This window comes from Dipteris shenzhenensis, chromosome 8 (assembly GCF_047967505.1).
Source record: "Dipteris shenzhenensis isolate YYH24624 ecotype China chromosome 8, Dip_SZ_1.0, whole genome shotgun sequence".
NCBI classification, from domain to species: Eukaryota; Viridiplantae; Streptophyta; class Polypodiopsida; order Gleicheniales; family Dipteridaceae; genus Dipteris; species Dipteris shenzhenensis.
Window position 1 is genome coordinate 24881114 of NC_141603.1, and position 10096 is coordinate 24891209.

At 41.3% G+C, this 10096-nt stretch overlaps 1 protein-coding gene across 1 annotated transcript; it reads right to left on the reverse strand.

Moving 5' to 3' along the window:
* Window positions 1-6844: 6844 nt before the first annotated feature.
* On the reverse strand, window positions 6845-9082 carry LOC147899321 (putative inactive purple acid phosphatase 29). Its single transcript, XM_087377693.1, has 6 exons — window positions 9064-9082; window positions 8755-8830; window positions 8202-8397; window positions 7945-8092; window positions 7444-7841; window positions 6845-7336 (listed from the first exon to the last, which is right to left on the reverse strand). Exons 1-6 carry the CDS (start codon window positions 9080-9082, stop codon window positions 6845-6847), a joined length of 1329 nt encoding a protein of 442 aa, XP_087233819.1.
* Between the last annotated feature and the right edge of the window lie 1014 nt (window positions 9083-10096).

The following is a 10096-nucleotide window of genomic DNA, read 5'->3' on the forward strand; positions in this document are numbered from 1 at the left end:
AGGTGTCAGACATAGACAAAAGAATGCCTTCATCACTGCTACTGTCAGTGGAAACCCTGGCATCCACGCCTTGAAGCTCAAGATGCTTCTTCTCCTTCTTCCTGTCATTCTTAACCTTGCTCTTCTTCTTGTATTTTCTCAGCCATTTCCAGCAATACTTTTTCATGTGGCCATACTTTCCACAATAGAAACATCTAGCACAAGTCCAAGAGCTAGACTTGCTCCTGGAATTCCCCCTTGAACATGACCTGTTTCTACCAATAGATCTACCTCTGGAGTGCATATCAAGGCTGTATCATAGTCATTTCCAAGATGCACACAACCTGTCTTTCCACTGTCATAAGTGGAGAATCATTCCCTATGGGGAGTAACATGGAATGAAGCACCAGAATCCAAAATCCAATCCTGGGAATATGCATCATCTGAAGTGGTAAGAAACTCTGTACATAAACTAGACATGAAGAGAATGTCATTGTCACTATGATGTGTGACTGCATTGATCTTCTCGATCTTCACTTTTCCTTTGTCCTCCCTTGGACTCTCTTCCTTCTGATTTGCACCCAATTTGCATTCTTTTTCTTATCCTTTTGCTCTCTTTTCAGCTTGTAGCAATCCTTTTTCATATGGCCCTTCTTGCCACAGTGGTAACACTCAATGTTCCGTGCCCCTACGAGACTTCCCTCTTTCTTGGGACTTTCCCCTAAATTGTGATCTGCCCCTTTGCACATTTAAGGCTGCATCCTGCTTGTTGCCGTCCATAGACTTCCGTCTAATCTCCTCAACCAACAAGCTACCCACAACGTCATCAAATTTCAGTACTTCACCAAGTGCAGAGTTACTAACAGCTATACGGAAGGTATCCCATGAGGATGGCAATGAACATAAGAGAAATATTGCCTTAGTCTCCGCATCAAAATTCATCTTCTGAGCTTGAAGCTGGCTGAAAATAATATTGAATTCATTCAAGTGAGAAGCAATGGAGACCCCTTCCTTCATCTGCAGCTCAAACAACCTCTTCATGAGGTAAACTTTATTAGAGGCAGTTTCCTTCTCATAAGTGGCACATAGTTTCTTTCACAAATCTTTCGTAGTCTACTCATTTACTACTGTGAAATAAACTGACTTTGCAAGATGAAGTCTAATGCATCCAACTCATTCCAATCATCCTCAGACATATTTGCAGGCTTAGCTTCAATCCTTGCCAAGGGTTTAATCTACTTCTTTTGAATAAGCACATCCCTTATGTATTCTTTCTACAAAGAAAAGTTTGTCCCATCAAACTTTTTAATGCTGAAAAACTCCTTTTCAGACATGGAAGAGGACGCTATGATGCAAATAAAGCAAAATCCCAAATGCTAGTGCCTGTAAGAGAGAATCACACCAAATACTAGGTTCACCCAAATGTGTATGCCACAATAGACTGAAATATCACCAAAACTAAAAGCTCAAAGCATCAAAAGAGATGCAGCTGACTCATGTGCATGTACTATGCATCCATATGAGCAAATCTGGCCCAAAAGAAAATGCCAACTGCAATGGCAATCCAAAATGCCAATAAGTGCCAAATGGCTTAAGCATAAACACCATCCATGGGCATATGCATCAATAATATCTCATCCAAGAGAATCAGTGCATCACCTGCAATGTGTCAAAGCTGTCCCTCAGCATAATATAGCATCCATGTTCAAAAAGTCCATAAAAATAGCATCCCACAAGGCAATTTGGGCCTATCAGCACATCGAATAAGGATCACAATGCATCCAAATGGCCTATAAATTATCCACTACAACCCAATGCACACCATGAATGAGCGCACATGGCTCAAACTACAACCAAAGTGATCTGCATAAGGTATGCTCAAGAAATCATGGTCCCACGAAAAAGACCGCTACTAAAAATAGAACGTGAGATGCCTCAAAATATGGGCACCATTGAATAATCGGACTCAACAAGAAAATCTACAAATATCTCTATTCTGCCAGAACTCCAAAATCCCAACCAATGAGTGAGAAATGGGAGTCAACACTTATCCATTGCCATGTGGCATAAATCTAAGATTTCAAAACCTTAGAATGAAAAATGCATAACAGAGAGATGAAATCAAATACACAGAGATCTTTAAATCTAAAAATACTCCATCAAATCATGCAAGAACTGACAGGTAGGGGTTTTTGGGTGTTCGAAACGCAATGGGATAGACGGTTTTGGAAACCATGGTCTCAATCACTGGGTCCAACACACGGACTGAAAAACGTTTTTGGAAACAGAGGTGTTTGTAAACTCCACCGGAGTGTGAATGATGAACAACATAGAAGTTTTAGGACCTCTTGAGTCCACTAAAACTGACAGATTTGCAAATGGTTGCTCCAAACTTGAGTTCCAACACCCGGGCAGAAAAACGTAGGAACTGACACAGTGAGTCAGAAATTCCAATGAAATGATCCCAGATTCAAGAATGAAGGTGTTTCCAAGCTCCTGAAGTGAAGTGGACACCAAAAGCAAGTAATGTCTTGCATGTGAGAAGGGATATGTCACATATGAGGCTCCATCATTGATTAAAGACAAGGCAAAGAAGATTGAGGAAAAAGAGATGACGGCTCGGATGTGGAGGCCTCTAAGAAACTTGCTAGATAAATACGCAAGTCTTGCTATAGAGAAATGAATGTCCAAAGAATGGTTTTTTGGCAACAAGGATAAAGATCATTGCATGGAAGATTGCATCATCCAATAGGTCAAGCATGATGTAGTAAAGAGTGCAATTGAATATTTGCTACTGGTAGAAAAAAATATTCCAATTAGCCAATGTAAAATTGATCATAGCATTGTGAGGCAGATGGCATCAGCTTTACCGTCAGCTAAACAGAAGGCTTGGATGCATAAATGGGTGAGGTAGAAGATGATGGATATGAAATTACTCCTTCTATGGCAAGTGACACTCCAGAAAATGTGTATGCATATGCACAAAAATTCATCAATAAGCACACTTTTAGAAAAGCAAAAACTTTAAACAAGGGCTTTTTTTTTCATACATGAGATCATTTCAGAGTCTGGAAAGAGTGTTGAGGGCAAGGGAGTTTCATTGAATGAATTTTTGTCCGATGACACTGCTTGGGAGAGGCCTCAACTTTTCTTTGTCTCTATGAAATATCACCGAATGACATTCGTCAACTCCTTGATAGAATATTACATACCACCATTGGTAGAGTGGGACTATGTATAACATAGTCATATTTGCTGATAAAGATGACAAGGAAAAAATGTCTGCTACCCTAGGAAAACAATATGGCAATGAGCTTAAGATTTACAATGGTATATACTCAAGAAAGAGGGACAAGAGAGAATGCGGTCTCAAGATACAGAGTCTTGAAACCTTTTTCTTGTGCATGAAGAGCCCTTACAATGATCACTCCTTATAGAACAACATAAGAGGGAATGCAAAGAGATTGCAACTAGTGCTAGAAGAGCATGAAGCTCCAAGTCCCCTCCATCGCAACACAAATCACTATGAAAGGCCAGCAAAAAGTGCTGATCTTTTAATTAGTATGATGGAATTTTTGCTGCTGTCCAGATGGGAAGTCACATTGTGTCGAATGGGACATTTTTTTGAAGCTCTTATCAGAAAAGGACACCATGTAAATATTATTGAGAGCCCTGCTTGCTTGGAATACCTTGATACCGTGGCTTCTCTCACAATAAAGTATGATAAGAAAGGTCCAATCTCACATGAAGAGGACGCTGACATAGAGATGGCCATGTATGATGAGAGTAAGAAAGATGATGAAAATGCTGAAAGCTCTAGATATGATAGTAAGGACACCAGTGATAGTAAGGAAGCTGAAGGAGATGGATATGACACTGACCTTGCCTTAGAAGGTTACATAAAAAGACCACGAAGATATCTAGAGGTATAACTTATCTTTAATTTTCTTTATTTATTTAAAAGCCTTTTTAAATTATAATTAATTTAAATTTTTGAATCTCATAATTATTTTATTCTTTTATAGGAGAAGGAAAAGGAGAAGGATGAGGAGGACATAGCTGGAGTAGAGAATATAGGAAGCTCATCTCAAGAAAGCAAAGTTGATGTGGCTATCCATCGAATGAGTCTAAAAAATAATCATACCTTGCAGTAGATGGAGAAGTCATTTCAAGTTAGGTTTCAAGTTCGAGAACAACCTCTTACTTTTCTATTCGATGAAGAGGACATTTCAATCCTTTTAAACTCCAAGAAAGAGGTTAATGACAAGGTCATAATAGCCATCCTCAGGTTTGACACAAACTTTTTCTTGACTTTATGCTTTTGTATTTCCATTAGATCAAATGAACTAATATTCTTTTCTTTTTATTACAGTATGGTTTTAGAACAACTTCTCCTATATATATAGAGATGTGCATATATGGTCAATCCTCTTGTTTCTAATGTACTTAGCAATAAGCAAAGGACCATAGATGATGTATTTAAGTGGTTGCAACCTGTTGATTTGACTGCGGCGCGAGTTATCTTTACTGCATATCACGATGAGTGAGTATCAATCCCTACTTAGCTTATCTGTTACATTGTGGAGGATTATATCAAATAATAATTATTCTTAATTGTTAATAATGCAGCTCGCATTGGAGGTTGGTGACTGTGGACATCTTAGCCAAGCAATGTTATGGATAGGTCACAGGGGCCGAGATCACACTAGAAGATCTCATCATTATCTAGTATCTCTTATCTTCTTAACAATCTAATCTTCCACGGACTCCATGTCCGTATCCTCAACATAATTACAATGAAGGAGGAAATTCAAGCAGTCATAGATTGTTTCTTTATAATCTCTTTGGGAGGCCTTTATTGTTCTTTCAGCATCCCGATCAAATCGGCCATACCGAGTGCTTCAATAATGTAGGTTGCTTTAAGAAGTCCAAGAGATCTTGTCGTGCTTTTATAAGACATTGTAAAAGTCTTTCACTCTTTGCTATCTTCTGAGTCTCCTCTCTCTGTCCGCCTCTGTGCATCGAATTCCTCTCTCTATCCATGTCAGTGGAGAGCCTTGCTGAATTCTTGTGTCTCTCCTTGCTCCTTGGTCAGTAACCCATTCTTTGAGACTATTGATTCCAGACTCCACCTCTTCGACGACGCCAAGGACATCCATAGTGGGTGGAGAGATGATAAATTAAGAGTGATGACCGAAGGATTTGCTTGTAGAAGGACTAGGATGGATGAAAGAAGGGAGTCTAATTATATTATTCTTGTCTTCAATCACTTTATTTCATAGATTTAAACCGATTCAAAATCTATCATCTCATGTGTCTCTCACATTTATAGTCTTTCATTTTTTACTTCACTCAATGGACAACTCATCTCTCTAAATTTATTAAATTGGTTTTACTTTTTTCGTAGTCTAACTTATCATATACAATAAATATCTCATGATGACAATCTAGTAATTATATCATTCTTTTGTTCCATCACTTTATTTTGTGTGTTGTGTGTGTGTAGCACATCCTATACACATAAGTTTAAACACTCACGCTTAAATTCTTGGACCCCATATAGCTCCAATTTGAATTGATTTGAGAAGTTCACTTTCAACTAATAGACCCACATGTTTTGAGATGCAAAAAGAAGAGAATGATATTTAAATGGTTAGGGGAAAAGTTTTCCCTAGCTCTTGAGTCCACTCCCCCTTGAGCATTTGGGAAACACGCTCCCTCTACTCATAGTCTCTAGTGTGTTTTTGGCTTGCCGTAGGTGCAGGTCTTAGTAAAGGCTTTTCGGTGGAAACAAAAATTGGGATTTGTGTATTTTCTGAGTTCTTTACAAGGGCTGATTATTGTGCATTTAGTGTGAAAAAACCACTCAGAAAGGTAAAACTTCCCTCTACGCTGCCTCGAAATAAGACTAAACTTTTCTAATGAGGTTGGTGTTGAATGGCATAAATTCAAATTGTTTCAGCTTCGACAAGGCAACAGAAATTCAAGGTTTCAAATGCGGATTCCGAACTCCGGACCATCCGGTCGAAGGCATTGGAGAAAATAGACACGAATTCTTCCAGGTTTCTTTGTGGATGCAACGAGATTGTGGATGAGCCAGTTGAATGCCGTTTCGTCAAAATGACAATGCATCATCTCGCAGTTTCGTCTTCTATATGTCACAAGCACCATCACTTCACCAATCATTGTTTTGTTTTGTAAATCATCCATGAAAAACTGAGCAACAACCCAGCCATTCTGCTAGTGCGACCTCGATTTGAAATTTGCACTTTTTGCACAATAGGATGCTTAACGAAGTAAACATAACAACCCAGCCATTCTGCTAGTGCGACCTCGATTTGAAATTTGCACTTTTTGCACAATAGGATGCTTAACGAAGCATCACTCTGTGACTGAGATGTTTTTCACCCATTTGTCTCAAGCTTCAGTGGTACAGGCAGAAGCATCTGGCACAACCTTCAAAAGATGAGCAACACATTGGCCCGCCTATTACCAGCCTTTCACAACTGTGGAATTGAGCCGTTAACTTGGAGCTTGAACATGGATTTGCAACAATGGTGAACAGTGTCACAACATCATCATCTAGTCGTTCAATCCTGGAGGCAGCAACAGCTAAGAATTTGGATAACTGTCAAGCAACGCAACTCTTAGATTCGTAGAGTTTTTGTATGCTCTAAACCGCTGCTACACTGATGAATAGCCATTAGCTTGAGGCTTGAATACTAATTTGCAACAATGGTGCACACTGTGACAACATTATCATCTAGACGGTACGTCGTTCAATGCTGGAGGCAGCAACAGCTACGAATTGTGAAGCTACGAAACTCTTGAATTCGTAGAGTTTGTTGGAAGCTCTGCACTGCTGCTACACTGATGAGTAGCACTGCCCATTCTCCGCCCACAGCAACATCTCCTCCACCTTGCTCAATCGCTCATCGTCCAGCCTCTTCCACGTTCTGATCTCCCCCACCCCTCCCCACCCCTCCCCCACCCCTCCCCACCCCTCACCTTCCTCTCCTCTCTCCAGCTTCGCTTGCACCACCCTCGCCCTCCTCGCCCACCCCTCCTTTCCGTATGCGTGATACCCGAACCCTCCCCCGTAGCACAGCTTCACGCCTTTCAAGTCCCCGCAAAAATCGTTCGTGTGGTCGTGTCCGAAAAAGGCTGCCCTCACATCACCCGCCTCTTCCATCGCCTTGAAAAAACCAGAGTTCACGCTGGCACGACCGACCTCCTCCTGCACAACTCCTACCACCGGTAACTTACTTAGCTCGTGCACCTCTGGCAGTGGTATGTGAAAGAAAACCATCCCCGGAGCCGGGTTCTGTTGAGGGAAAGGAGAACCTTTGTATACGCTCTGCAAACAGGATTCGCACGGGTGAGAACCATGCTCTTGTATCATAAGAGCATGACAATGAAGCGATAGTGGCTGACAGAATGTGGCTGGATGTCAAAACAGACTACCTGTAACATGGCCGAACGCTGTTGAAACCACACTTTCTGGCTTTCTTGAATCCAACCGTAACCACGAACCCTCCGAATGGTAGATTGATCCCCACTGTCGACAAAGTACAAGTTCATAACACTTTTGCCCTCAAATTGTGAACCGTGAACGCCGCCCACTTTCAAGTTGTAGTTTCCGAAACCGTCGATCCTCAGGCTTGAATTACCATCCGGGTAAACCTCAGACAATGTGTGGTCCATTTTCACAATATACTCCATGATTTCCTTTCGGGAGGACAACTCCTGATCGTGATTGCCCAAGATTGCGGCCCATGGAATTTTGGCATTAACCACAGGTGCGAAAGCGGCATCGAGGGATGAGAAGGGATCCTTAGTGTCCCTTCCAAAGATGTTGTCTCCTGAAAGACCGTTGGATTCACACAAGCTCCTCAGCCGGAACGTTTCCTTTCGCGTAACATGACAAGAATGCACTCTTGGAAAGATGGGTATCAAGATATGTACCTGTGAAGACAACAAGGTCAGGTTGCTCGGCAGCGATGAGTCGGTTAAGGAAAGCAGTGGTGTTAAGGTCGCTACATCCCTTGAGCAGGGACTTGGAAACATCGAGGCATTCGGAATGGGCGCCTTGAGAGTAGTGCATGTCGGCAACCTGCAAACAACAGAATGGCGGGTGAGAGAGGGGCAAAAGAGCGCCCAGTTTCAAGGGACAGAGGAAGGCAGAGAGGTCCTCATGAGGTCATGCTACGAGTGACGGAAACCTGCAAGATTTTGAAGCGGCCATGGGGTGGAAACCGCAGGCGGAAGCTGGGATATGGCGAGGCTAAAACAGAAGCAAGCGAGAGGAGCAAGAGAAGATGTGGTGGTGGCGACATGATGTGGAATGGAACGATCAGTCCTGCGTCCATTAGATTTCCAGCATTCTCACGTAGATTTCGAGCATCCGTGAGAACGAATCTGAACGATTATTAGTTGCATGGATGCACAACGTAACGAATCACCAGTTGCTTTCATTAGATTTCCACTAAGAATGCTTATTCGTTACATGGGCATTCGGAACTCCCTTTTCTACAATCCCTTTGGCCGTTGGTGTAACAAGTTCTCTTCTCCCTCCCCCTTTCTTGTCTTGGAAGAAGGAGCATCTCTTGTTGGCCTTGGCATATTCGTTGGAAATATCCCTTGACATATACCCACCCCTCTTGCTACACTCAATCCATGCTCACAGGTTGTTTCTTCTCCTTAAGGGGGTGATCAACGCCAAAAAAACAACGGGACTAAAATACAAACATGGCCAACTAAATTGGGCAAACTAACAACGGGACTAAAATACAAACATGGCCAACTAAATTGGGCAAACTGCCAGTGGCCTTCATTGCTAAGATAGCAACAACTGAATCACAAAAAAAATCATAAGAGATAGACATGATCCTACCAAGGAATCCTTCCTACTAACTATCACCTTGAAATCCTTCAACAAAGCCTTTTAATACCCAATCATGAAATCTTCTCGATAGTGTACCCCAACTCCATGATTAAAAACAATATTATTATGAACAAACCACGCCACCGGAAACACCACTACTCACAAGTATGGCTTGCATGCCACTAAAATCAATAGCATACCTGAAGAATCTCCCATCATCACCGATCTCCACTTGGATCTCAGAGAAAAGCAGGCCATCAAGCCCATCTTTTTTATCGAAGCAACCATCCTTGTTGTTTGTTGCTCAGAGGGTTGTTAGCACTACCTCCTATGAGCAAGTGCTATAGTGCAGAATTGTATTCTCCTTTCCAAGTGTAATTGTTCGAAAAAGGTTACTTGAGTTGGACTTTTCAAACTTCCTTTTATGGAGATCATCCTACAACGCTTTAAACCTCAACTTTTTAATGGCCCAACGTACTAAAAAAATACACTAGGAGGCATATGCCCATGTGCACTTGTGCCTCACTCAAGTGCACTCTTGTTTAACTAGGAGTCTCATTTATGCCGATGCTTGATAAGGCAAATCTAACTAGTATAATGTGTATGCTTCTATTATCGTTTTTTGGTTATTGGAAAGCCTTTTTTAATACCTGTATAGCCCCATGATCACCATCTTGAACAGGCTAGAAGTTTGCAAATTTTTAAGGTGCCAAGTAGGAGAGCTCAAAGATCCACAAAGGTTTTCTCTAGGCTACCTTGGGTAAAGAAGTATTCTAGACCATTCAAACCTTACAAAGCAAAGAGAAGTACTCATGCAAGGAAATTTTTTGAAAAACAAGCCCTTTGCTCGTGTTTTGTGAGCATGTGTCCTTTACTAGTCCTGGCTTTAATGGTGACTTGAGGGGAAGGGGTATTTTCAATCCAAGAGTCCTATATCCCTCAAGAATACGGATATTCTAGCTAGCATTTTGATTATGGAAAAAGTTTGTCCTAAATGTGCTTGTTAAAGGCAAATGGTGCTTAACTAGAAGTGAGACTAGAAGCTTAAGTAGAACATTAGACATTCTTTATACATTTATCCTACCAAAGGATTAGATGTTTTCTATGTTTCTTGGAAATATCATGTATCGTTGAAGCTGCAAAGAGAGTGCTCAAGAGATAAAAAGATGCTCACAAGGGAGAGAGAGATGAAAAGATGCTCCACATCCAAACCCTATCCAATATCCACATGCA

Coding starts and splice junctions, on each gene's coding strand:
- LOC147899321 (XM_087377693.1), bottom strand. Junction 8,398..8,754: donor GTTTGTATTTTAGTCCCGTT/GTTAGTTTGCCC, acceptor ATAATCGTTCAG/ATTCGTTCTCACGGATGCTC. Junction 7,337..7,443: donor AGCGTTCGGCCATGTTACAG/GTAGTCTGTTTT, acceptor TCCTGTTTGCAG/AGCGTATACAAAGGTTCTCC.